Source organism: Oenanthe melanoleuca, chromosome 25, assembly GCF_029582105.1.
Source record: "Oenanthe melanoleuca isolate GR-GAL-2019-014 chromosome 25, OMel1.0, whole genome shotgun sequence".
Classification (NCBI taxonomy): Eukaryota; Metazoa; Chordata; class Aves; order Passeriformes; family Muscicapidae; genus Oenanthe; species Oenanthe melanoleuca.
In genome coordinates, this window is record NC_079358.1 from 3,765,693 (window position 1) to 3,793,687 (window position 27,995).

The following is a 27,995-nucleotide window of genomic DNA, read 5'->3' on the forward strand; positions in this document are numbered from 1 at the left end:
GATGGAATGATTAATTACCGGGGATGATCAATTAGCGGGGATGATTAATGACGGGATGATCAACTGGGACACTCTCCCAGTATATCCCAGTCCATCCCAGTATATCCCAAATCCCCTCCCAGTCCATCCCAGTGCCCCCAAATCCCTTCCCGGTGCCTCCCAGTATATCCCAGTATATCCCAGTCTATCCCAGTATATCCCAAATCCCTTCCCAGTCCATCCCAGTCTCCCCCCGTCCCCCCGTGTCCCCTCCCCGTCCCCCCGTGTCCCCTCCCCGTCCCCTCGTGTCCCTCTGTCCCCCCCGTGTCCCTCTGTCCCCTCCCTGTGCCCCCGTGTCCCTCTGTCCCCCCCCGTGTCCCTCTGTCCCCCCGTGTCCCCTCCTCGTCCCCCCGTGTCCCTCTGTCCCCCCCCCCCGTGTCCCTCTGTCCCCCCGTGTCCCTCTGTCCCCCCGTGTCCCCCCCGTGTCCGTCTGTCCCCCCGTGTCCCTCTGTCCCTCTGTCCCCCCCGTGTCCCCCCGTGTCCCTCTGTCCCCCCGTGTCCGTCTGTCCCCCCCGTCCCCGTGCCCATCTTTGGCCGTGTCCCCCCCCCCCCGGTGTCCCCGCGGTGTCACCGCGCAGGTGACAGAGCCAGCGCTCGGCGGGGAACTGTGACTCACAGCCGGGGGCCGGCGGGGGGGACACGGGGACAGCGGGGACAGCGCGGGGGGACACCGCGACACCTGGGGACAGCGACAGCGGCGGCACACAGGTGAGACAGCGGGGGGACAGCTGGGGACACCTTTGGGGACAGCCGGGGGCCCTGGGGGCAGCTTTGGCGACAGCTGGGGGACCCTGGGGACACATTTGGGGACAGCTGGGGAAAGCCGGGGGACCCTGGGGACCCTTGGGGACAGCTGGGGACCTTTGGGGACAGCCGGGGACCCTTGGGGACACTCGGGGCCATCTGGGCCCCTCTTGGGGACAGCTGGGGGACCCTGGGGCACCCTATGGGACAGGTGGGGACATTTAGGAACAGGTGGGCGACACTTGGGGACAGCTGGGCCACCCCCCGGGGCACCTTGGGGACACTCGGGGCCACCCGGGCCCCTCTTGGGGACGGGGACGCCACTTGGGGCACCCTGGGGACACCTGGGCCCCTCTTGGGGACACTTGGGGACACTCGGGGCCATCTGGGCCCCCCATGGAGACACCTGGGCCACCCTCAGGGACAGCTGGGGACACTGCGGCAGGTGGCACTGGGGGGAGGGGACACTGGGGCACAGGGGGCACGGTGACAGGTGGCACTGGTGGCACTTGGCGGGGAGGGGACACAGGGAGGGGTGACGCTGGTGGCATTGGTGGCACTGGGGGCACTGGGGGCACAGTGACAGGTGGCACTGAGGGGGAGGGGACACAGGGAGGGGTGGCACTGGTGGCATTGGTGGCACTGGAGCGGGGAGGAGAAACAGGTGGTGAAGAGGGAGAGGGGGGGGAGGACACCGGGACTGAGTTATACTGGGATATACTGGGTTATACTGGTGCATACTGGTTCATTCTGGTCCATACCAGTCCATACTGGTCTGTACTGGTCCATATTGGTCCATACCGGGTTATACCGGTCCATACTGGTCCATACTGGTCCATACCGGTCCATACTGGTTTATACTGGTCCATACCGGTCTGTACTGCTCCGTACTGGTCCATACTGGTACATACCGGGTTATAACAGTCCGTACCAGTCCATACCGGTCCATACCGGGTTACACTGGTCCATACTGGTACATACTGGGTTATACGGGTCCGCACTGGTCCATACCGGGTTATACCGGTCCATACTGGTTTATACTGGTCCGTACCGGGTTATACCGGTCCATACTGGTTTATACTGGTCCGCACTGGTCCATAACGGTCCATACTGGTTTATACTGGTCCGTACCGGGTTATACCGGTCCATACTGGTTTATACTGGTCCGTACCGGGTTATACCGGTCCGTACCGGTGCATACTGGTCCGTACTGGGTTATACCGGTCCGTACTGGTTTATACCGGTCCGCACTGGTCCATAACGGTCCATACAGGGTTATACTGGTCCTTACCGGGTTATACCGGTCCGTACTGGTTTATACTGGTCCATACTGGTTGGCAGGCCATGGCCGCGCCCCTCGGCGCCCCCGCGCAGGACTCGGACTCGGGGGAGGACGAGGAGCAGGTGGCGCATGCGCAGGAGCGCCTCCTGCAGGCGCTGATGGCGCGCGCGGGCCGCGAGCTGCGGCGGCGGGAGCTGCAGCGGGACTGGGACGTACTGGGAGAACTGGGCAGCGGCTCCTACGGGCGCGTGGTGCTGGCGGAGCCGCGGGACGGAGGTGAGAGCGCACCTGGGGGCACCTGGGGATATCCACAGACACACCTGGGCACACCTGGGTACAACTGGGGGCACCTGGGGGCACCTGGGGATATCCACAGACACACCTGGGCACACCTGGGTACAACTGGGGGCACCTGGGGGCACCTGGGGATATCCACAGACACACCTGGGAACACCTGGGTACAACTGGGGGCACCTGGGGATATCCACAGACGCACCTGGGCGCACCTGGGGCATCCACAGACACACCTGGGCACACCTGGGTACAACTGGGGGCACCTGGGGATATCCACAGACACACCTGGGCGCACCTGGGGCATCCACAGACACACCTGGGGGCACCTGGGGGCACCTGGGGATATCCACAGACACACCTGGGCACACCTGGGTACAACTGGGGGCACCTGGGGATATCCACAGACACACCTGGGCACACCTGAGCACACCTGGGGATATCCACAGACACACCTGGGAACACCTGGGTACAACTGGGGGCACCTGGGGGCACCTGGGGATATCCACAGACACACCTGGGCGCACCTGGGAGCATCGACAGACACAACTGGGCACACCTGGGGCATCCACAGACACACCTGGGGGCACCTGGGCAAAGCCGGGGACACCTGGGGATATGCACAGACACACCTGGGCACACCTGGAGATATTCACAGACACACCTGGGCAGCAGCAGAGCCCTGGCAGGGAGGTGAGAGCTCCCAGGTGTGTTACCTATCCCTGATCCAGGTGTGCCACTCTCCCCCAGGTGTCCCAGGTGTGTCAGTTTCTGTCCCAGGTGTGTTACCTGACCCAGGTGTGCTGTTCCTGTCCCCAGTGTGTTACCTGACCCAGGTGTGCTGTTACCTGTGCAGGTGTGCTGTTACCTGTGCAGGTGTGTTGCCTGACCCAGGTGTGTTACCTGACCCAGGTGTGCTGTTACCTGTGCAGGTGTGTTGCCTGACCCAGGTGTGCTGTTACCTGTGCAGGTTTGTTACCTGTCCCAGGTGTGTTACCTGACCCAGGTGTGCTGTTACCTGTGCAGGTGCGCGGGTGGCGCTGAAGCTGCTCTCCAAGGAGCGCACGGCCAGGTGCAGCTTCCTGCGGGAGTTCTGCACTCACCTGTGCCTGCGGGGGGCGCTCACCTGTGTCCAGGTGCTGCCGCTCGCCTTCGAGACCCCCACGGAGTTCGGCTTTGCCCAGGAGCTCGCACCTGCCGGGGACCTGTGCGGCCTGCTCACACCTGGGGTGAGTCGCAGGTGAGGGACAGGTGGGACAGGTGTGCCCAGGTGACCTCTCAGGTGACACAGCACTGGCTGGGTGACAGCACTGAGTGCCGCCAGGTGTGTCCCATCCCCAGGTGTGACCCCAGGTGTGTTACCTGCCCCCAGGTGTGTCTCCTGGAGCCACAAGTGAATCATTGCTCCTTACAATGACCCCAGGTGACCCCAGGTGTGTTACCTGCTCCCAGGTGACCCCAGGTGTGTCCCATCCCCAGGTGTGACTCCAGGTACCCCCAGGTGACCCCAGGTGTGTTACCTGGCCCCAGGTGACCCCAGGTGACCCCAGGTGTGTCCCATCCCCAGGTGTGTTACCTGCCCCCAGGTGTGATCCCAGGTGTGTTACCTGCCCGCAGCTGACCCCAGGTGTGTCCGTCCCCAGGTGTGTTACCTGCCCCCAGGTGCCCCCAGCTGACCCCAGGTGTGTCCCATCCCCAGGTGTGTTACCTGTCCCCAGGTGTGATACCTGTACCCAGGTGTGTTACCTGCCCGCAGCTGACCCCAGGTGTGTCCCGTCCCCAGGTGTGTTACCTGCCCCCAGGTGCCCGCAGCTGACCCCAGGTGTGTCCCGTCCCCAGGTGTGACCCCAGGTGCCCCCAGCTGACCCCAGGTGTGTCCCGTCCCCAGGTGTGTTACCTGCCCCCAGGTGCCCCCAGCTGACCCCAGGTGTGTCCCGTCCCCAGGTGTGTTACCTGCCCGCAGCTGACCCCAGGTGTGTCCCATCCCCAGGTGTGACCCCAGGTGCCCCCAGCTGACCCCAGGTGTGTCCCGTCCCCAGGTGTGTTACCTGCCCCCAGGTGCCCCCAGCTGACCCCAGGTGTGTCCCGTCCCCAGGTGTGTTACCTGCCCGCAGCTGACCCCAGCTGACCCCAGGTGTGTCCCGTCCCCAGGTGGGTCTCCCGGAGCCGCAGGTGAAGCGCTGCGCCGCCCAGGTGTCGGCCGCCCTGTCGTACCTGCACGGCCACGCCCTGGTGCACCGCGACCTGAAGCTGGACAACGTGCTGGCCTTCGACCGCGAGTGTCACCTGGTCAAGCTGGGCGACTTCGGCCTGACGCGCGTGCTGGGCTGGCAGGTGCGGCCCGCCGCCGGCCCCGCCCCCTACGCCGCACCTGAGCTGTGGCACCTGCGCGCAGGTGAGGCGCGGCTGCGGCTGGAGCCGGCGCTGGACACCTGGGCGTTCGGCGTGCTGCTCTTCGCGCTGCTCACCGGCCGCTTCCCCTGGGGCTCACCTGGGCGCGCCGACCCCGCCTTCCGCCGCTTCCGCGCCTGGCACGGCCGCACCTGCGCAGGTGAGGCCCCGCCCCGCCCGCCGCGCACCTGGCGGGGGCTGGGGGAGGCGGCGCTGCGGCTGCTCAGGGGGTTGCTGCACCCCTCACCTGGGCGGAGGTGCCCGCCCGGGGAGGTGCTCAGGTACCTGGGGAGGCCCTGGGCAGGTGAGGGGGGACAGGTGAGCGGGGAGGGGGAAGGGGGGAGCGGGGAGGGGTCGTCCTCAGGTGAGAGTGGCCAGGTGAGCTCTGCAGGTGAGGAGGGACAGGTGAGCTCTGCAGGTGAGGGGGAACAGGTGAGTTCTGCAGGTGAGGAGGGACAGGTGAGCCCCACAGGTGAGATAGGGAGTGGCCAGGTGAGTTCTGTAGGTGAGGAGGGACAGGTGAGTTCTGTAGATGAGGAGGGACAGGTGAGTTCTGCAGGTGAGGAGGGACAGGTGAGTTCTGGAGATGAGGAGGGACAGGTGAGTTCTGCAGGTGAGATAGGGAGTGGCCAGGTGAGCTCTGCAGGTGAGAGCCCTGCAGGTGAGGGAGGGAGCAGCCAGGTTAGTTCTGCAGGTGAGGGGGAGAAGAGCCAGGTGAGCTCTGAAGGTGAGGAGGGACAGGTGAGCCCCGCAGGTGAGGAGGATCAGGTGAGCTCTGCAGGTGAGGGGGGGAGCAGCCAGGTGAGATCTGCAGGTGAGGAGGGACAGGTGAGCCCCGCAGGTGAGGAGGATCAGGTGAGCTCTGCAGGTGAGGGGGGGAGCAGCCAGGTGAGTTCTGCAGGTGAGGGACAGGTGAGCCCCTCAGATGAGATAGGGAGTGGCCAGGTGAGCTCTGCAGGTGAGATCAGCCAGGTGAGTTCTGCAGGTGAGGAGGGACAGGTGAGCCCCTCAGATGAGATAGGGAGTGGCCAGGTGAGCTCTGCAGGTGAGATCAGCCAGGTGAGTTCTGCAGGTGAGGAGGGACAGGTGAGCCCCTCAGATGAGATAGGGAGTGGCCAGGTGAGCTCTGCAGGTGAGATCAGCCAGGTGAGCTCTGCAGGTGAGGAGGGACAGGTGAGCCCTGCAGGTGAGATCAGCCAGGTGAGCTCTGCAGGTGAGATCAGCCAGGTGAGTTCTGTAGATGAGGAGGGACAGGTGAGCCCTGCAGGTGAGAGTGGGAGTGACCAGGCGAGCCCCACAGGTGACTGTGAGATGGGGACACCTGGACAGGTGAGGGAAACACCTGGAGGTGGGATAGGAACACCTGGAGTGAGATGGAAACACCTGGAGATGGGATAGAGACACCTGGGGACGGGAGAGAAACACCTGGACAGGTGAGGGAAACACCTGGAGATGGACTGGGAACATCTGGAACGAGCTGGAAGCACCTGGGCAGGTGTTGGACACACCTGGAGTGGGCAAAGAACACCTGGACAGGTGTTGGACACACCTGGGACGGGCAGGGAGCCCCACCTGGGGTCACCTGTGCCCACCTGCGGATCCTGAATCCAATAAAATTCCCGGGATTTTTTTTTTTTTTGCCTTTTTTTTTCCGTTTTTTTTGGATTTGTTTGGGGTGGGGAAGAGAAAAAATGGGGGGAAAATTGGGGGAAAATTTGGGGAAAATGGGAAAAAAGGTGGAAAATTGGGGGGAGATTGGGAAATTGTAATAAAAATTGGAAAATTGGGAAAAATGAGAAAATTGGGGGGAAAAGGTGGAAAAATGGGGAAATTGAGAAAATTGGGGGAAATTACGGAAAATTGGGAAAATTGGGGGGAAATGAGAAAATTGGGGGAGAAGTGAGAAAAAGGGGGGAAATCAGAAAATTGGGGGGAAATGGGAAAATTAGGGAAAACGGCAAAAAAAGAGGGAAAGGAGGTGGGAAAAGGGAGGGGAAAGGGTGGAAAACTATTATTAAATTATTTTTAGAGACTTTAAAGAGGTTTTTTTAGGGAATTTTAAAGGATTTTTGAAGGATTTTTAACTGAATTTTTAATGATTTTTAAAGGAACTTTTGAAAGGAATTTAAATGGAAATTTAAAGGAATTTTAAAGGAATTTTCGAGCAATTTGAAAGAGACTTTTAAGGTTTTTTTAAAGATATTTTTAGAGACTTTAGAGAGATTTTTTGTTTTTTTAGGGAATTTTAAAGGATTTTTGAAGGATTTTAAAAAGGAATTTAAAGGGAATGTTAAAGTAATTTGTAAGGAATTTTAAAGGACTTTAATGGGAATTTTAAAGTAATTTTTAATGATTTTAAAAAGGATTTTAAAGGAATTTTTAAGGAATTTAAAGGGAATTTTAAAGGAATTTTTAAGGCATTTTAAAGGAATTTCAAAGGGATTTGAAAGCAAATTTGGAAGGGGTTTAAAGGGATTGTTAATGAATTTTAAGGGAAATTTTCCCGAATTTTCCTCACCGAGTCAACACCAAAAGTTCCTCACTCCCACTTTTTATCCAACCCTGAATTCCAGAGGCTTAAACCCCAGAAAATCCCAGAAAACCCCAGAAAATCCCAGAAAAACTCATTTCCTCGGAAAAACAAATCCCGACTTTTCTTTTCCCGGCCCTTCCCACTTTTCTCTCCCGGGCGACCTTTGGAAAATCCGGGAATTCCGGGTCCGAAGGTTCCGGAGCGGCTCCGGCCGGGAGCGGCTCTTTCGATCCCGGAGGAATTTTGGGAGCGGTTCCCGGATCCCAAAGGAATTTTTGGGAACATTTCCCTCAGTCCCAGAGGATTTTTGGGAGCAGTCCCTGGTGAATTTTTGGGAAAGTTTTCCTCGATCCTGTAGGATTTTTGGGAACATTTCTTGGTGAATTTTTGGGAATATTTCCCTCTATCCCGGAGGATTTTTGGGAATATTTCCTGGTGGATTTTTGGAAATGTTTCCCTCGACCATGGCGAATTTTTGGGAATATTTCCCTTGATCCCAGAGGATTTTTTCGGGACATTTCCTGGAGGATTTCTGGGAACGCTTCCCGGATCTCGGGAAATTTTTGGGAACTTTTCCCAGATCGAGTTCCCAGCCCCAGTTCCCGCCCTATCCCTGGAATTTCCCCTTCCCTGCAGGATTTGGGTTGGAATGGGATCGGGAATGGGATCGGGAATCCCGACCCCGCTGCTGCTCCTGCTGCTCTCCGTGCTCCATCCCATAATAGGTGAGTCGGGAATCGCTGGGATGGAAAAGGAATTTTGGGATCAGAATTCCCACGGGAGCCGATCCCTGCTCCGGGAATGCGGAACCCAAAAAATTCCGGAAACCCAAAAAATTTTGTGGTGTGGGACCGAAAGAATTACAGAACGTGAAACCCAAAAAAAATGTTGGGAATATTGAACCCAAAGAATTTTGGGATATTGAACTCAAAAATTTCCAGAAAATGATCCCAAAGAATTCTAGGATATCGAACCCAAAGGATTCTGGGAATGTTAAACCCAAAAAAAATCTGGGATATTGAACCCAGATAATCCCGAGGTGTTGATCCCAAATAATTCCAGGAATATGAAACCCCAAAAATTCAGGAATGTTGGTCCCCAAAAATTTGGGAATATTGATGCCAAACAATTTCGGGAATATTGATCCCAAGGAATTTGGAGATATTGATCCCAAACGATCGTGGGAATGTGAAAACTTCAAATTCCAGAATACTGATCCCCAAAAATTCTGGAATATTAAACCCAAAGGATCTGGAATATTGTTCCCAAAAAATTTGGGAGTATTGATCCCAAACAATTTGGGAATACTGATACCAAAGAATTTGGGGATATTGATCCCGAACAATCCTGGGGATATTGATCCTGAAAAATCCCAAATATTGATCCCAAACAATCCGGGATATTGATCCCGAACAATCCGTGGAATATTGATCCCGAACAATCCGGGATATTGATCCCGAACAATCCTAGGCATATTGATCCCGAACAATCCTGGGGATATTGATCCCGAACAATCCTGGGGATATTGATCCCGAACAATCCCGAATATTGACTATTGGCCACCTCCAAGCGGGAATTCCGGGATTTCCCCGCTCTGCTCCGCAGGGAACGTGCCCGAGCCGCTGCTGGTGCTGGAGGGGCGGGACCGGGCCGGGATCCGGCTCCGGTGCGTCCCGGAGCGCCCGTTTCCCCAAATCCGGCTGCTCTGGAGCGGCGCCGGCGGCGAGAACCTGACGGGAATTGCGGAGCCGGAGGGCTCCGGGAGCGCCGGGAATACCGGGAATACCGGGAGCGCCGGGATCTCGCTGCTGCTCCGGCCGGGATCCGGGAACGCCGCCTCCTGCCGCGCCCTGGACCCGCAGCTCGGCGCGGCCGCCGAATCCTCCGTCGTCATCGCCGGTGCGGCCTCGGGAAACCGGGAATTGTCCCGCCGGTGTCCCGGGAATGCAAACCCCGGCGGGGATAATCCCAGCGGGGTTGGGATGTTATTCCCGGGTTTTTTCCTGGGTTTGGAGGTGTGGGGAGATCCCAGATTGGTTTTCCGTGGGGTGGGGGATGAGTCGGGGTAGAATTCCCAGTTTAGGGCTGGAATTCCCAGTTTAGGGCTGGAATTCCCAGTTTAGGGCTGGAATTCCCAGTTTGGGGTGGAATTCCCGGTTTGGGAATGTATGAATTCCCAGTTTGGGAATGGATGATTTCCCAGTTTGGGAAGGAATTCCCGGTTTGGAGATGGGGGAATTCCCAGTTTAGGAGTAGAATTCTCAGTTTGGGGCTGGAATTCCCAATTCTGAGCTGGAATACCTGTTTTCCGGATGGAATCCCCAGTTCTGGGCTGGAATTCCCAGTTTGGGGGTGGGAAATTCCCATTTCTGGGATGGAATTCCTGGTTTGGGACTGGAATTCCCAGTTTCGGGATGGAGTTCCCGGTTCGGGGTGGGAATTCACAATTTGGGGATAGAAAATTCCCAATTTAAGGATCTAAAATTCCCAGTTCCGGGCTGGAATTCCCTGTCCCGGGCTGGAATTCCCGGTCCCGGGCTGGAATTCCCGGTCCCGGGCAGGAATTCTGGCTTTCCAGGCGCAATTCCCGGTTTTCCTTTTCCAGATGTTTTCTTCCCGGGCACGTCCCCGTGGGTGGCGGCGCTGGCGCTGCTGCTGCTGCTCGCGCTGAGTCTGGCGCTGGCGGCCGCGCTCCGGCTGCGCCGTGAGCCCAACCCCAAAAACCACAAAAATCCCCAAAAAATCCCAAAAAAATCCCCAAAAAAATCACAAAAAAAAAATCATTAAAAATCCCCCCAAAAAATCCCAAAAAATCCAAAGAAAGTCGCAAAAAAATCCCAAGAAAATAAAAAATAATAATAATAAAAAAAAAAACACAAAAAATCCACAAATCCACAAAATCCACGAAATCCAGAAAATCCTCAAAAATCCCCCCAAATCCCCAAAATTCACAAAATCCACAGAAATCCACAAAATCCCCCAAATCCCCCAAATCCACAACACCCACATTAATCCCATTAATTACCCATAATTTACTCACTAATGACCCATTAATTACCCAATAATCTCCTGTTCATTACCCATTAATTACTCTTCCATAATCCATCCATTACTATTCAATTATTCGTTAATTAATAATTTTTTACCCCTTTATTATCCATTCATTACCCATAAATTATCCATTCATTTTCTATTAATTACCCATAATATACCCATTAATTAATCGCTAATTATCTTTTCCCTCTCGGTGTTTCCTCAGGGGACAACCAGATCCTGGCTCAGGAGAGTGAGTGCCATTAATTATTAATTAATTAATTATAAAAATAATTAATTAATTCAGTTAATTTTAATAGTGCCATTCCTTAATTCCATTAATTAAAAAGTGTCATTTTTGCATTAATTCACTTATTTTAATAAGCACCTTTATTTAACAGATTAATGTAGTAGTAGTAGTAATAATAATAATAATAATAATAATAATAATAATAATAATAATAATAATAATAATATGAAGCACAATAAAGAAACCAAATGGAATGAAATTAAATGAAATTAGATAAAATAAAATAAAAGCAAATTAAGTGAAAATTTTAAATAAAATAATATTAAATAAACCAAATTAAATAAAATAAGTAAAATAAATTAAATTAACATAAAATAAAATAGAGTTAAATTAATTAATAAATAACGGAAAACTCCCTTTTCCTCCCCGTGCAGGAAAATCCCAGCAGCAGATCCAGGAGGGTGAGAGGAGCCCCCGGAATTCCCGAAATTCCCAGAAATTACCCCCGAAAATCCCGAAATTCCCAGAAATTCCCTCGGGAATCCCGGAATTCCCAGAATTCCCCCCAAAGTCCTGAAGTTCCCCAGAATTCCCAGAATTTCCCCCGAAATTCTCCAAATTTTCCCGGAATTCCCCAAATTTTCCCGGAATTCGGGGAATTTTGGGAATTTCCCCCTCTGATCCCGATTCCTGCAGAGATCGAGGAGCTCAGGATGGAGCTGGGTAAGCGCTGCCATTAATTAGTAATTAGCCTTTAATTAATTAATTAAGACTTGGACTAATTATTAGAGTTATACTAATTGTTTATTCGACTAATTATTTATGAGACTCAGAGTAATAATTTATTGGATTAATTGCTTACTGGATTGGCAGTAATTATTAGACTCCAACTAATTATTAGGCTTCTCCCAATTATTTATTAAACTAATTATAGATTAGACTCGGATTAATCATTTACTAGAATTATGCAAATTATTAGATTCAAATTTTGATTAGACTGAGACAAATTAATTATTTATTAGATGAATTAATTATTAACACAGACGAAATAATTATTTTTTAGACACGGACTAATTACTTATTTATTCCACATGGACTAATTGATTATTTTTTAGACAGAGACTAATTAATTATTAGACTCAAAGGAATTCTTATTTGGCTCATTTGAGATATTTGCTTGCACCAGTTATTGATTATTAGACTGTGATTAATTAATAATTATTCAATTCCAATTAATGATTGATTTCTGGTTCTGCTCTTTTCCAGAGGAGGAGATGGGAAAATTCCAGAGGGGTAAAAATTCTAAATGTGGAAAATCTGCTTATTAATTCTGTCTTTAATTCATTCCATTATTAACTAATTCCAGAGGGATCTGTCTGGGATTATTTTGGGAAGAAGACACCGAAAGTTTGGATTAATTGGATAGTTCCATTTAATTGAAAATTCATCTGGAGCCTGAATTAATTTTCTAATAAGAAATTATTATTAGTAGTATTAGTATTAGTATTATCCGTATTGTGACATATTAATTATTCAAATATTATTTCTAATGCTATGCAATATTAATTATTTAATTAGTACGTCTATTACTATATAATAATTATTATATTTTTGAATATTAGTTATATTAATATGAGATATTAATTGTCTTAATGAAAAGTATTAAATATTAATGATTATTAATTAATATTAATAATTTAACAGTATTATTACATAACTATAAATATATTACTATAAATATAACCAGCAATAATTATATTACTGCTAATAATTCTATTAGAACAAATAATTGGTTAAAAATAACAAATTATTAAATTATAAAAAAATAATTATTCATTACATGTAGTATTATAATTATATAAATTATTACTTATTATTATAATTGCGTATTGTATTCAATTATCAGTATTATTATTAGAATTATTATTAGAATTATTATTAGAATTATTATTAGTATTTGCCCCAATTCTCCCCAATTTCCGATTTCCTTGTGCCCTGCAGAGAGTCAGGACATGGCGGCGAGAATCGGTGAGGGAATTCTGGGAAATCCAGGAATTCTGGGAATTTTGGGAATTCTGGGAATTTTGGGGATTCTGGGAAATCCGGGAATTCTGGGAATTTTGGGGATTCTGGGAAATCCGGGAATTCTGGGAAATCCGGGAATTCTGGGAATTTTGGGGATTCTGGGAAATCCGGGAATTCTGGGAAATCCGGGAATTCTGGGAATTTTGGGGATTCTGGGAAATCCGGGAATTCTGGGAAATCCGGGAATTTCTGGGAGCCTGGGATTTCCGGGATTTGGAGGATTCTGGGTTTTCCAGGAAATTTGGGGGATTTGGAGATTTTGGGGGCTTTCAGAAGTTTTAGGGAGTTTCAGGAATTTGTGGGGTTTGAGGAATTTCAGGAAATTTGGGGAATTTGAGGAATTTTCGGGAATTTTTTTTTTTTTTTTTGACTTTCGGGAATTTGGGGAATTCCGTTTCCGTTCCAGAGCAGATCCGGGCCCAGCTTGGTGAGTGGACCCGCCCCCCTGGCTGGGATGTTACGCAAATGAGCGCTAATTACCTCTGTCATTAATGGTAATTAACGGTAATTAATAATTAATTCCCACACAGACTTCAGGCGGGCTCAGAGCCACGCAGGTGAGTCCGGCCCAAATCCTTCCTCTTCCTCTTCCTCTTCCTCTTCCTCTTCCTCTTCCTCTTCCTCTTCCTCTTCCTCTTCCTCTTCCTCTTCCTCTTCCTCCTCCCACGATATCGCACAATATCACACGATATCAAATTTTATCCCACGATATCCCACAATACCTCGCTATAACCCCCGATATCCCATGATATCCCACAATACCCCACGATATCCCGCAATATCCCGCGATACCTCGCGATATCTCGCGATATCTCGCAATATCTCGCGATATCCCGCGATATCCCATGATACCCCATGCTATCCCACAATACCTTGTGATATCCCACAATATCCCGCGATATCCCGCGATATCCCATGATATCCCGCAATACCCCACGATATCCCGCGATATCTCGTGATATCCCGCCATATCTCGCGATTTCCCAGCGCTCCGATCCCGTCTCTCCCCCGCAGTGTCCCTGACCCTGGACGAGCGCTGCCACCACCCCTCTGTGGCCATCCAGGGCCGGTCCCTGCTGGCCGCAGCTCCGGGCTCGGGGCTCTGCCGGGCTCTGGCCGTGGCCCGGGAGGGATTTTCCAGCGGGAAGCACTACTGGGAAGTGGAGCTGGGCCTGGGACACGGCTGGGAGCTGGGCGTGCTGGCCGAGGAAATCCGGGATTCCCTGCGCAGTTCCTGGGGGAATTCCCAGAGGGATTCCCTGCAGAATTCCCTGAATGAGTCCCCACAGGATACCCAGTGCGATTCCCAGGGAGATTCCATGCACAATTCCCCGCAAGATTCCTTGCACAATTCCCTGCGCGATTCCCAGCTGGATCCTCTGCCCAATTCCCAGCACTACTCCATGCTCAATTCCATGTACAATTCTATGCACAATTCCCAGCTGGATTCCCTCCAGGATTCCCTGCACAGTTCCAATTCCCAGCCCAATTCCCAGCTGGATTCCCAGCCCAATTCCCTGCAGGATTTCCCGCAGAGTTCCAATTCCCAGCCCAATTCCCAGCTGGATTCCCAGCCCAATTCCCTGCAGGATTCCCCACACAGTTCCAATTCCCAGCCCAATTCCCTGCAGGATTCCCCACACAGTTCCAATTCCCAGCCCAATTCCCAGCTGGATTCCCAGCCCAATTCCCACCTGGATTCCCCGCCCGCCATCCCCGAGGCCAAGGCTCCAGGCCTGCAGTATTCCCGGGGGGAATTCCGCCTGCCTGGCGGGAAGCTGCAGAGGAATTCCGGGCGCTGCCGTGTGCTCGGGGTGCTCCTGGACCAGGAGCGCCGCCTCCTCTCCTTCTTCGACGCCGAGGAGAAGCAGCGCCTGGGATCTGTCCCCCTGCAAATTCCGGGGAATCTCTTCCCATTCTTCAGCCCAGGAAGTGCCGGGAATGCTCTGGGGATCCGGCCCGTGGGGGTCTGAAACCTCAGGGATTTTTGCTGCTAAAAATTAAATGAACTTTTAAATATTCAATTATTCCCACTATAATATTCCAATCATCCCCTTATCTGAACTCTGACCGTAGCACAAATTCTCATTTAAATATTGAAGTAATATCCATTTTAATATTCCAAATATTCCCTAATCATAACTCTAACCCTAACCCAAGTTCCAATTCAAATATTCAAATTATTTCCATTTTAACATTCCAATTATCCCCAACCCCTAACCTAAATTCCCATTTAAATATTCAAATTATTCCCATTTTAATATTCCAACTATTCCCTAACCGGAACCCTGACCCTGAACCTGACCTAAATTCCTATTTAAATATTCAAATTATACTCATTTTAATATTTCAAATATTCCCTAACCTGTCCCTGATCCTGATCCTGACCCAAATTCCCAATTAAATATTCAAATTATTCCCATTTAAATATTCTAATTATTCACATTTAAATGTGCCAATTATCCCATAACTCAAACCTTAACTCTAAACCAAATTCCCACCTAAATATTCAAATTACTTCCATTTTAATATTACAATTATCCCCTAACCCAATCCCATTTAAATATTCATATTATACGCATTTTAATATTCCAAATATTCCCTAACCTGACCCTGATCCTGACCCTTACTCAAATTCCCATTTAAATATTCTAATTATTCCCATTTTATTATTCCAATTAACCCCTAACCCCAATGTGATAAATAAATTACATTGCTTAGGCTTTTGCAAAATATTAAAATAGAAACTATGTGATGTTAAATGCTTTTATTTGTGTATCTGTCAGTGATCAGAATAATTGTTTAAGATAACTATTCAATGTACTTATAGAGTGTCTTATCTGAATGATAGCATTAATAAAAACCAACAAAATAAACACAAAGTTTAAAAAAATGGGAAATGTGAGGGGAGAAAATGTCAGGAAACATGAAGGGAGAAAATGGTAGAGAAATGTGAGGGGAGAAAATGGTGGGAAGCGTGAGGGGAGAAAATGGCTGGAAACGTGAGGGGGAAAGAAGTGAAATATGTGAGGTAAAAAATGGGAAATGTGATGGGGAAAACGTGGGGAAATGTGAGAGGCAGACAGAGCAGGAAATGTGAGGTAAAAAATGCAAAATGTGAGGTGAAAATGTCAGAAAACATGATGGGGAAAAAGTGCGGGAAACGTGAGGAGAGAAAATGGCAGGAAACGTGAGGGAGAAATAAATGAAATATGTGAGGTAAAAAATGGGAAATGTGAGGGGAGAAATGTTGGGAGATATGATGTGGAAAAGGGCACAAAATAAGAGGGGAAAAGGATGGAAAATGTGAGATGAAATTGGGAAATGTGACTGGGAAATATGGTGGGAAATGTGAGGTAAAAAATGCTAAATGTGAGGTGAAAATGTTGGAAAACGAGGGGGAAAAACGGCGGGAAACATGAGGGGAGAAAATGGTGGGAAGTGTGAGGAGAGAAAATGGCGGGAAACGTGAGGGCGAAATAAATGAAATATGTGAGGTAAAAAATGGGAAATGTGAGGGGAGAAAATGGGGGAAAACGTGAGGGGGAAAAAGTGAAATATGTGAGGTAAAAAATGGGAAGTGTGAGGGGAGAAAATGGCCGGAAGTGTGAGGGGAGAAAATGGCGGGAAACGTGAGGGGGAAATAAATGAAATATGTGAGGTAGAAAATGGGAAATGTGAGGGGAGAAAATGGGGGAAAACGTGAGGAGAGAAAATGGGGGAAAACGTGAGGGGGAAAAAGTGAAATATGTGAGGTAAAAAATGGGAGATGTGAGGGGAGAAATGTTGGGAGACATGAGGGGGTTGAAACAAGGTGGGGGAAACGGTAAAAAATGCGAAATGTAAGGTGAAAATGTCAGAAAACATGATGGGGGAAAAGGGCAGGAAACGTGAGGAGAGAAAATGGGAAACGTGGGAGGGGGAAAGAGTGGAAAATGTGAGGGGAGAAAATGTTGAGAAATGTGAGGGGGAAAATGGCGGGAAGTGTAAGGGGGAAAATGGGAAATATGAGGTGAAAATTCTGGGAAACATTAAGGGAGAAAATGTTTGGAAATGTGAGGGGGAAAATGGCGGGAAGTGTGAGGGAGAAAGGGCCTGAAAAAAGAGGAGAAAAAGGGTGGGAAACGTGAGGGGAAAATATGCTGGAAAATGTGAGGTAAAAAATGAGAAATGTGGTGGGGAAAACGTGGGGAAATGTGAGAGGCAGACAGGGCAGGAAATGTGAAGTAAAAAGAGCTAAATGTGAGGTGAAAGTGTCAGAAAACATGAGGGGAAAAAGAGCGGGAAACGTGAGGGGAGAAAATGGCAGGAAGTGTGAGGGGGAAAGAAGTGAAATATGTGAGGTAAAAAATGGGAAATGTGAGGGGAGAAATGTCGGGAAACACAAAGGGATAAAATGTTGGGAAATGTGAGGTGTGGAAAAGGTGAGGGGGAAAATGTGGGGAAATGTGAGGGGGAAATATGGCGGGAAATATGAAGGGAGAAAATGTTGGGAAATGTCTGACTAATTAATTGTTCAAGTCTGACAGGAATAATATCATTAGTTATATTAATGTCAGCTACATATAATAACAACAACACTAACACTGATAATAACAATAACCATAACAATATCAATAGCAATATATAATATTAAAATATAATACGGAATTATAATTTCTTATTATTACAAATATAATTAATAATTTATTTATTCTAGTATCGTTATATATTAATATATTGCTCTAATGTTACACATTATATTTTTATATTATATCCATTTATTATTACTATTACTATTACTATTACTATTACTATTACTATTACTATTACTATTATTACAAATATAATTACAATTTTTATTTATTGTAGTATAGTTATATATTATTATATTGTTATATTATTACATATTATATATTTTCTTATTCTTCTTGTTCTTCTTGTTCTTGGTCTTCTTGTTCTCCTTTTTTTTTTTCTTTTTTTTTTTTTTTTTCTTTTATTACTATTATTAACAATAGTAGTAGTAGTAGTAGTAGTAGTAATAGTAAAAAATTATTTTGGAGTAAACCCCAGAAATCCCTCAAAACAAGACCCAAATAGTTTCTGTCTCCTCCACCACACAGAAATGGGTTTGTGCAGAAAACCTTTGAGGATTTTTGGGGTTAAACCGAACCAAAATGCAAAAAATCCCCAATCCCATATTCCGGGCGGCCGGGCCCGCCTGGGGCAAAACTCACTTTGCTTCGTCCTTGCCCTAATCCCGGTGGCTTTTTCACCTAAAATGCCCCAAATCTTGGCGTTATTCCCTATAAACATCAGGGTTTTCCCTAAAACTTGAATTTTTTCCCCAAACCGGGTTAGCCGCGCGCTGCTCCTCGTTTACACAAGAGCCCGGATAGCTCAGTCGGTAGAGCATCAGACTTTTAATCTGAGGGTCCAGGGTTCAAGTCCCTGTTCGGGCGCATCTCCTTTTTTTTGTTTTTTCGCGTTTTTTTTTTCCCCATTTTTCCCTTTTTTCAGCGCAGCCCCGGGGGTCCCGCTGCCCCCTCCCCGCTCCCCCCGCCGCCCCCCGGGGTCTCTTTTTCTCGGCGGAGGGATCGGAGCGGAGCGTGGGGCGGAGCGGAGGCAGCGCGCGGAGGGGGCGCAGCGCAGCGCGAGCCGGTCCCATGGTGTAATGGTGAGCACTCTGGACTCTGAATCCAGCGATCCGAGTTCGAATCTCGGTGGGACCTTGAGCCTCCTTTTTTTTCTTAGGGAGCTGTGACATTGTTGTGTGACGTCATCCCGCGTGGGGACACACCCCGTGTGACACACCCCCGCCGCGTGATCCCCCCCTCCGCGTTGGTGGCACTTTGAACTGAGGTGACCCCGAACTCCCTGGCTCCAAAATTGCGAAATCCCCTCTCCGGAGCAAAGGGCGGTGCCCCACACCTTGTCCCACAAAAAAAATTCCCCGAGGCGCTCGGGATGGGATGGGGCGGCGGCGAGTGGGAGGAGAAGGTGGGGCCGTGCCAAAAACGCTGATTTTTGGGGAAAGAACGGGAGATTTATGATCCGTATTGCGGCACCCGGCTCGGCTGCTCTGCTGGGAAAGGGAAGGGGTGAAAAGCCCCGGAGCCAGGCGGGGGAGATAAAAAATAATTCTCAAAAAAAGAGTTGGAGAGTTTGGGGAGCTGGGGTTTGCACCAAAAAAAAGTGAAGGCCAAGGGGGATTTCCTGTTTTTGTACTAAAGAATGTTCGGAAATTCGGGGTCAGTTGGGGATTTTGGGGAGATGTGGAAGGGGGGGCACCCACGGGCACAGGGACGTGCAGATAGACAGACAGACAGACAGAGCCCGGCCTGTGGCGGGATGTCCAGCTCTGCTTGGCAGGCAGAAGGATATGAGTGGACAGGCTGGATGGCCGGACAGACGGACAGCATGGGTGGCAGAGACCAAATGGCCGGACAGATGGACAGCTGAGGTGGCAGAGGACAGATTGCTGGACAGACAGAAAGTCAGGTTGACAGGGGCCGGACAGACAGACAGACAGACAGGGTGGCAGAGGCTGGGCAGACAGATAGCAGGGGTGTTAGAGGCCAGATGGCTGGACAGACGGACAGCAGGGGCGGCCAGACGGACAGGTGTGGTGGCAGAGGCCGGATTGCTGGACAGACAGCCAGCCAGCCGGGGTGGCAGAGGCTGGACACACAGCCGGCCGGGGAGGCAGAGCCGGACAGACAGACAGACACACCGCCAGCCGGGGAGGCAGCGACCACAGAACCAGCCAGCCACGGGAGCCGCCGCCTGCCGAGCCACACCCGGGGGCGGGGAAGCGAAAACACATTAAAAAAAAAAAAAAAAAAAAAAAAAAAAGGGAAAAGAAAGAAGGAAAGCAAACAAACACCGAGGCAGCGAAGAGCAGCGAACTCCGGCCCCCGGCAGCGCCGAGCCAAAGGTCGCCGGGCGAACCTTGGCCACCGCAGCGGCCATGGCGGTGCTGGCGGCCCTGGCGGCCGCGGCGGCCGGGCTGCTGCTGGCCTTGCTGCTGCTGCCGCAGCTGGCCCCTTTCCTGTGGCAGGACCTGGCCTTCTTCGCCACCATGGCGCGGTCGTCGCTGCGCTGCCGCCGGCGCCTGGCCGGCCGTCCGGCCGTCACCCTGCTGGACGTGTTCGGCCAACACGCCCGGCGCAGGCCGCGCCACGCGCTGCTGCGCTTCCAGGAGCAGCTTTACACCTTCGAGGACATGGACAGGGCCAGCAACCGCGCGGCCTGGGCGCTGTGGCGGCGGCTGGGCCTGCGGGCCGGCAGCACGGTGGCCGTGCTCCTGCCCAACCAGCCGGCCTACGTGTGGACGTGGCTGGCGCTGGCCAAGCTGGGCTGCGCCATGGCCTGCCTCAACTGCAACGTGCGCGGCCGGGCCCTGCGGCACGCGCTGGACGCCGCGCAGGCCACGCTGCTGCTGGCCGGCCCTGGTGAGAGGGGACGTGGGGGGCTGTGGTCACTGAGGTCACCGGGAGGGGACACAGGGCGCTGGGGGGTTTGGGGACAATGGGGGTTGTGGTTACTGAGGCCAGCCTGGTGTTGGTCAGCCCTGGTGAGAGGGGACGTGGGGGGCTGTGGTCACTGAGGTCACCGGGAGGGGACACAGGGCGCTGGGGGGTTTGGGGACATGGGGGGTTGTGGTCAGCAAGGCCACCCTGCTGTTGGTCAGCCCTGGTGAGAGGGGACATGGGGGGTTGTGGTCACTGAGGCCACCAGGAGGGGACATGGGGAACTGGGGGGTTTGGGGACATGGGGGGTTGTGGTCAGCAAGGCCACCCTGGTGTTGGCCAGTCCTGGTGAGAGGGGACACAGGGCACTGACGGGGGTTGTGGTCACTGAGGCCACCAAGAGGGGACACTGGGCACTGGGGTGCTCAGGGTGTCCCTGGGGGACGTTTGGGGTGCCTGGAGTACCAGGGCACAGTTTTGGGGTGCTCAGGGTGCCCCTAGGGGAGGTTTGGGGTGCCTGAGGGATCACAGGACCGTTTTGGGGTGCTCAGGGTGTTCCTAGGGGAGGTTTGGGGTGCCTGGGGGATCACAGGACCGTTTTGGGGTGCTCAGGGTGTTCCTAGGGGAGGTTTGGTGTGCCTGAGGGATCACAGGACCCGTTTTGGGGTGCTCAGGGTGTCCCTGGGGGAGGTTTGGGGTGCCTGGCGCACTAGGACATGGTTTTGGGGTGCTCTGAGTTCCCCCTGGGCTCTCGGGGCTCCTGTATGGTGCACACTGGGTGCCCTCAGTGCCCATCCTGGATCTTTGGGGCCACCACGGTTCATATTTGGGACGTGCCTGGTGCCCACCTGGGGTGCTCTGGGATGTCTGGGGTGCCCACCTGGCCAGGTGCCCATTTGGGGTACCCAGGGTGCCCACCTGGGAACCTTGGACCCCCACCATGAATGCTGGGATGCCCAAATGATTGGTGCCCCAATTTGGGGTACCTGTGGTGCCCATTTGGGTTCCACTGCGCTCCCATTTGGGGTGTCCAGGGGGCCCAATTAGGATCCATTTGGTGCCCATTGGGATCCATTTGGGGTCCATTTGGAGTGTCCAGGGTGCCCGTTTGGTGCCCATTTGGGATCCATCTGGAGCCCATCTGGTGCCCATTTGGGGCCCATTTTGTGCCCATTTGGGATCTATTGAGTGCCCATTTAGGATCCATTTTGATCCCATTTGGGATCCATCTGGTGCCCATTTGGTGATCATTCAGGATCCATTGGGCTCCCATTTGGGGTACCTGGAGTGCCCCCCTGGGAACCTCAGCCCACCCATGACTCCGAGGGTGCCCACCTGCCCAGGTGCCCATTTGGGATCTATTGAGTGCCCATTTAGGATCCATTGGGCTCCCATTTGGGATACCTGGAGTGCCCACCTGGAAACCTCAGCCCACCCATGACTGAGGGTGCCCACCTGCCCAGGTGCCCATTTTGGGCTCCCTCAGGTGCCCTTCCCACCCCCCGGGCCCTTCCCGTGTCCCCGCAGAGCTGCGCGAGGCCGTGGAGGAGGTGCTGCCCGACCTGCGGCGCGACGGGATCCGCGTCTTCTACCTGAGCGCGGCGTCGCCCACGCCGGGCGTGGAGGCGCTGCTGGGCGCCATCGAGGCGGCGCCCGACGAGCCCCTGCCCGCCCGGCACCGCGCCGGCGTCACCGGCGACTCCAAGGCCATGTACATCTACACCTCCGGCACCACCGGTGAGGATGGAGGTGGAGGGGTCTGGGGGTCTTTCACCAGCCTTGACTGTCATGGCTTCACCTGGGCCAGGTGTGTCATGGGAAAGGCAGCACAGGTGGCTTGGAAGGGGTCTGGGGGTTCTTTTCTCCAGCCCTGACAATCCTGGTTCCACCTGGGCCAGGTGTGTCATGGGAAGGGCAGCACAGGTGACAAGGAGGGCTCTGGGGGTCTTTTCTCCAGCCTTGGCCCTCGTGCCTTCACCTGGGCCAGGTGTGTCATGGGAAGGGCAGCACAGGTGGCTTGGAAGGGGTCTGGGGGTTCTTTTCTCCACCCTGACCATCACGGCTCCACCTGGGCCAGGTGTGTCACAGGAGGGTCACCACCATGAACCTCCTTGGGTTGGGCTGGGACCTCTCTGGTCAACCCTCAGCCCAAGCCAGACCCAAGCCCTGACCATGGCAGGTCCACCTGGGCCAGGTGTGCCACGGGCAGGGCAGCACAGGTGGCTTGGAGGGGTCTGGGGGTTCTTTTCTCCAGCCCTGACAATCCTGGTTCCACCTGGGCCAGGTGTGCCAGGGGCAGGGCAGCACAGGTGGTTTGGAGGGGTCTGGGGGTTCTTTTCTCCACCCTGACCATCACGGCTTCATCTGTGTCCTGGCTGTGTCCGTGGGAGGGCTGGGCAGCTCTCCCTGGATGACCACCTGGACGAGGCTCCTCCAAGGGACTCAGGCCCCCAGCTGGCGAGGGCTGTGCCCCCCAGGACCCCCTGCCAGCCGCCCCTGTGCCCCCAGGGCTGCCCAAGGCCGCGGTGATCACCGAGCTGAAGCTGATGATGGTGGCCAGCCTGGCGCGGATCTGCGGCGTGCGGGACAGCGACGTCGTCTACACCACGCTGCCGCTGTACCACTCAGCCGGGCTGCTGGTCGGGGTGGGGGGCTGCCTGGACGTGGGTACGGACCCCAAAACCCTGGGTGGAGGGATGGAGGGATGGAGGGATGGAGGATGGATGATGGATGGATGGATGATGGATGGATGATGGATGATGGATGGATGAATTGATGAATGATTAATGGATGATGGATGAAGGATGATGGATGATGGATGGATGGATGATGGATGGATGGATGGATGGATGGATGATGGATGGATGGATGGATGATGGATGGATGGATGGATGATGGATGGATGATGGATGGATGGATGATGGATGGATGATGGATGGATGGATGATGGATGGATGATGGATGGATGGATGGATGGATGGATGATGGATGATGGATGGATGATGGATGATGGATGGATGATGGATGGATGGATGATGGATGGATGATGGATGGATGGATGATGGATGGATGATGGATAGATGATGGATGATGGATGATGGATGGATGAATGGTTAATGAATAATCGATGATGGATGGATTAATTGATGAATGATTAATGGATGATGGATGATGGATGGGTGGATGATGGATGGATGGATGCATGGATGATGGATGGATGGATGATGGATGGATGATGGATGGATGATGCATGGATGGATGGATGATGCATGGATGGATGGATGATGGATGGATTGATGAATGATTAATGGATGGATGGATGATGGATGATGGATGGATGAATGGTTAATGAATGATCGATGATGGATGGATGAATTGATGAATGATTAATGGATGATGGATGATGGATGGGTGGATGATGGATGGATGAATTGATGAATGATTAATGATTAATGGATGATGGATGATGGATGGGTGGATGATGGATGAAGACAAGGCCACAAGACCAAAGGTCTGTGCTCACCATCCCCGTGCTGTGTCCCCCAGGTGCCACCTGTGTCCTGCGCTCCAAATTCTCGGCCTCCCAGTTCTGGGCCGACTGCCGGCGCTACAACGTCACCGTCATCCAGTACGTGGGCGAGCTCATGCGCTACCTGTGCAACACGCCCCAGGTGAGGCCCCAAAACGCCGCCGGGCGCCGGGCGCCGCGCCGGGCACACCCCGAGGCGTCCCCTGTGCCCGTGTCGCCCCCAGCGCCCCGATGACCGCGAGCACGGCGTGCGCATGGCGCTGGGCAACGGCATGAGGGCCGAGGTGTGGAAGGAGTTCCTGCGGCGCTTCGGGCCCGTGGCCGTCTGCGAGTTCTACGGCGCCACCGAGGGCAACGCCGGCTTCATCAACTACACCGGCAAGGTGGGCTCCGTGGGCCGCGCCAACAGGTTCATCCAGGTGAGAGGGGGCGCCTCGGGGCGGGCGGTGGGGATGGGATGGTGAGGAGGGGATGGAACCAGTGAGGAGGGGATGGGACCAGTGAGGAGGGGATGGTGCTGGTGATGAGGGGATGGGATGGTGATGAGGGGATGGGATGGTGAGGAGGGGATGGGATGGTGAGGAGCGGATGGGATGGTGAGGAGTGGATGGTGCTGGTGAGGAGGGGATGGGATGGTGAGGAGGGGATGGGATGGTGAGGAGGGAATGGAACCAGTGAGGAGGGGATGGAAGCAGTGAGGAGGGGATGGGATGGTGACAAGGGGATGGGATGGTGATGAAGGGATGGCGCTGGTGAGGAGGGGGTGGTGCTGGTGATGAGGGGAATGACACTGGTGAGGAGTGGATGGAGCCGGTGGCATCTCAGGTGGGGTCTCAGCTGAGCAAAGGGGTCTTGGGTTCCCCTCTTGAGGATGGAGCTGACAGTGACATCCCCAGGAGAAGTCAGCACTCTCCATCAGGCTGGGCTGGCACCAAAGCAGAGTCCCCAGAATCCCCTTTTCCCATCCAGAATGAGTCTCCTCCACCTGGTTGGCCAACATTGACTCAAGTGTTGACTTGCAGCTTGGTTTTGGGGTGTCCATGGGCACCCGGTCGTTTCTGCGCCCCTTTGGCGCCACATTTCAGCCCCCACCCATCTGTTGAGCAAAAGCTGCAAAAATCAGATTTTTTGCCCCATTTTTTCCCATTGTGTTGCCCTGCAGCTCCCGGATTTGGAAGATGCCACCCTGAGTTCATTCGTTGTTTGAATGGATCAGATTAAAATTCATTTAAATGGGTTTAAACGTGATTTCATTTCAACGATTTCAACGAAAAGATTTGAAATTAAAGACAATTTAAAAAAAATAGTCGGGGACAAACAGACAAATTAAAGGCAATTAAAAACAAACAGTTGGGGACAAACAGACTAATTAAAGACGATTAGAAACAAATGGTCGGGGACAAACGGATTAATTAAAGATGATTAGAAACAAATGGTCAGGGGATAAATGGACAAATTAAAGGCAGTGAAATGTTTTTAATCCCCAGAAGGTCGGGATTGGGCGGGGACACGACCAGGTGCATTCCCGTGGGTTGGAACAGACCAATCACAGCAGGCCCCACCTGGCACCGGCCAGAAGTTCTCCTCGCTGTTTTTAACCCGGGTTTCTTCTCCCCTGCAGCTCTTCGCTCCCTTCGAGCTGATCCGCTACAACGTGGAGCAGGACGAGCCTGTGCGCGACGAGCGGGGGCTCTGCATCCCCGTCCCACCTGGTAAGGGCCGCACCCAGCCCTGGCTGGAAACCGCCAGGCGCCCCTGAAGGAGCCAAGGGAGGGGTGTTGAGCATCTCCCAATCCCCCCCGAAGGCGAGACGGGGCTGCTGGTGGTGAAGATCACCAAGAACACGCCGTTCCACGGCTACGCCGGCGACGCGCAGAAGACGGAGAAGAAAATCCTGAGGGACGTCCTGGCCAAAGGCGACGCCTACTTCAACAGCGGGGACCTGCTCATGATGGACAGCCAGAGGTTCATGTACTTCCAGGACCGCGTCGGCGACACTTTCCGGTAATTCCGGCGTTGCCGCGCGGTTGGTGCCGGCCCAGATTCCCCCTCGCAGCTCCATCCTTTCTCCTCCCCAGCTGGAAAGGGGAGAACGTGGCCACGACCGAGGTGGAGGCCACGCTGGCCCTGGTGAGCTTCATCCAGGAGGTCAATGTCTACGGCGTGGCCGTGCCGGGTGAGTCCCACCAAAATCGGGAGCTGGAGGCGTCCCAGGGGGGTCTGGGTGACCACAGAGAAGGTTCAAAAAGGATTTTTATCATCCAGAGGGGATGGAGAGACGGATGGATGATGGATGGATGGATGGATGGATGATGGGGATTAATGGATGGATGATGGATGGATGACGGAGGGATGGATGGATGGATGGATGGATGGATGGATGATGGATGGATGATGGAGGGATGGATGGATGGATGGATTAATGGATGGATGATGGATGGAGGATGGATGGATGGAGGATGGATGGATGATGGATTATGGATGGATGATGGATGGATGATGGATGGATGATGGAGGGATGGATGGATGGATGATGGATGATGGATGGATGGATGATGGATGGATGATGGATGGATGATGGATGATGGATGGATAATGGATGGATGGATGATGGATGGATGGATGGATGGATGGATGGATGGATGATGGATGGATGATGGGTGGATGATGGATGGATGATGGATGGATGATAGATGGATGATGGGTGGATGGATGATGGACTGATGGATGGATGGATGGATGATGGATGGATGGATGATGGATGGATGATGGATGGATGGATGACGGATGGATGATGGATGGATGATGGATGGATGATGGATAGATGGATGATGGATGGATGATGGATGATGGATGGATGGATGGATGGATGGATGATGGATGGATGATGGATGGATGATGGATGGATGATGGATAGATGGATGGATGGATGGATGGATGATGGATGGATGGATGGATGGATGATGGATGATGGATGGATGGATGATGGATGGATGATGGATGGATGATGGATGGATGGATGGATGATGGATGGATGGATGGATGGATGGATGGATGATGGAGGGATGGATGGATGGATGATGGATGGATGATGGATGGATGGATGGATGGATGATGGATGGATGGATGGATGATGGATGGATGGATGGATGGATGGATGGATGGATGATGGATAGATGGAGACCATCATCTACGGTGTGTCCGTGCCGGGTATTTGGCCACATAACAACCCCCTCCAGTAGCCCAGGGGGCCTCAGGGAGTTTTGGGCAGCCCCAGGTGACGCCGGGCGCCGTTCCAGGGTGCGAGGGCCGCTGTGGCATGGCCGCCGTGTGCCTCAAGGCCGGCGCCACCTTCGATGGTGACAAACTCTACGCCTACACTCGGGACACGCTGCCCGCCTACGCCGCCCCCCGCTTCATCCGCATCCAGGTCAGACCCCAGGGGGCTCCGGGGGGATCTGGGGGCTGGGGGTGGCTTTGGGATGATGTGGTATGATCAGAGGAAAAAGTGATTTAAAACGTCCCAAAATCCGCCCTAAAATCGTGCTAAAAATGGTCAAAATAGTGCTCTTAAAATCTGCACCGAAACACCCCAAATCTGCCAAAATTCCAAGGATTTCTGGGAAAAATACTAGTAAGGAATTCTGAAAGAAATCTTCTCTTTAATGGCAAAAAAAAAAATCTTAAAAATCCCCTCCAAAAAGTCTGGGAGCGTCCAGTCATGGCAGGATGGAGTCATGGAATGGTTTGGGTGGGAATGGATTTTAGATCTGGAATCATGGAATGGTTTGGGTGGGAGAGGATTTTAGAGCTGGAATCAGGAAATGGTTTGGATTTAATTGGAAGGAATTTTAGAGGTGGAATCAGGGAATGGTTTGGGTTAGAGGGGATTTTAGAGCTCATCCAGTTCCATCATGGTGGGATGGAATCATGGAATGATTTGGGTTGCCAATGGGGTTCACCCTGTCCCAGGGTTCCTCAATCCCAGGGTCCCCAATCCCGATGTCCCCAATCCCCGTCCCTGTCCCCAGGACTCCCTGGAGATCACGGGCACCTTCAAGCAGTGCAAGAACAACCTGGTCAAGGAGGGCTTTGACCCCGGCGCCGTGCGGGACCGGCTGTTCTTCCGCGACGACGCACGCTGCTCCTACGTGCCCCTGACCCCCCAGATCTTCGCCGCCATCCGCGACATGAAGCTCAGCCTCTAGCGGCTCTCTGGGGGTAATTGGGGTTAATTTGGGGCTAATCAGGCACTTTGGGGTTCTTCTGAACCATGCTGGAGCAAGAGGAGGGCCGTGGGTCGGTGCGACCCCGCGCCGGCGCCTCCGTGCTGTGGAAATTAAATTAAACCTGAAATTCCCATTTTT

At 52.5% G+C, this 27,995-nt stretch overlaps 3 protein-coding genes and 2 non-coding genes across 11 annotated transcripts; all 5 read left to right on the top strand.

Annotated features, from left to right (window-relative positions):
• Positions 1-514: 514 nt before the first annotated feature.
• LOC130263299 (uncharacterized serine/threonine-protein kinase SBK3-like) lies at positions 515-5,736 on the top strand. Its single transcript, XM_056510804.1, has 7 exons — positions 515-747; positions 2,125-2,341; positions 3,383-3,585; positions 4,508-5,219; positions 5,253-5,293; positions 5,381-5,393; positions 5,720-5,736. Exons 2-7 carry the CDS (start codon positions 2,128-2,130, stop codon positions 5,734-5,736), a joined length of 1,200 nt encoding a protein of 399 aa, XP_056366779.1. The 5' UTR covers positions 515-747; positions 2,125-2,127.
• Positions 5,737-7,458: 1,722 nt separating this feature from the next.
• LOC130262759 (butyrophilin-like protein 9) lies at positions 7,459-15,410 on the top strand. 7 transcript variants are annotated; one of them, XM_056510211.1, is made up of 12 exons: positions 7,460-8,005; positions 8,886-9,179; positions 9,886-9,984; positions 10,540-10,566; positions 10,998-11,024; positions 11,260-11,286; positions 11,830-11,856; positions 12,565-12,591; positions 13,055-13,075; positions 13,179-13,205; positions 13,663-13,893; positions 14,362-15,410. In XM_056510211.1, the coding sequence occupies exons 1-12, from the start codon at positions 7,930-7,932 to the stop codon at positions 14,619-14,621; spliced, it is 1,143 nt and encodes a 380-aa protein (XP_056366186.1). In that variant the 5' UTR covers positions 7,460-7,929; the 3' UTR covers positions 14,622-15,410. The 7 variants fall into 7 exon arrangements, with proteins under 7 accessions (XP_056366182.1, XP_056366184.1, XP_056366180.1 ...); XM_056510207.1 differs by lacking the exon at positions 13,663-13,893 and having other exon boundaries at positions 7,459-8,005; positions 12,518-12,591; positions 14,319-15,410; XM_056510206.1 differs by lacking the exon at positions 13,663-13,893 and having other exon boundaries at positions 12,518-12,591; positions 13,060-13,075; positions 14,319-15,410.
• A 2,606-nt stretch (positions 15,411-18,016) lies between these two features.
• On the top strand, positions 18,017-18,089 carry TRNAK-UUU (transfer RNA lysine (anticodon UUU)). Its single transcript has one exon. It is a non-coding gene; the product is annotated as a tRNA-Lys (tRNA).
• Positions 18,090-18,287: 198 nt separating this feature from the next.
• Positions 18,288-18,359, top strand: TRNAQ-CUG (transfer RNA glutamine (anticodon CUG)). Its single transcript has one exon. It is a non-coding gene; the product is annotated as a tRNA-Gln (tRNA).
• Positions 18,360-18,587: 228 nt separating this feature from the next.
• Positions 18,588-27,988, top strand: SLC27A5 (solute carrier family 27 member 5). The gene is made up of 10 exons (XM_056510151.1): positions 18,588-20,081; positions 21,627-21,836; positions 22,608-22,766; positions 23,646-23,770; positions 23,853-24,047; positions 25,250-25,340; positions 25,434-25,632; positions 25,707-25,804; positions 26,928-27,058; positions 27,660-27,988. The coding sequence occupies exons 1-10, from the start codon at positions 19,598-19,600 to the stop codon at positions 27,834-27,836; spliced, it is 1,869 nt and encodes a 622-aa protein (XP_056366126.1). The 5' UTR covers positions 18,588-19,597; the 3' UTR covers positions 27,837-27,988.
• Positions 27,989-27,995: the final 7 nt, after the last annotated feature.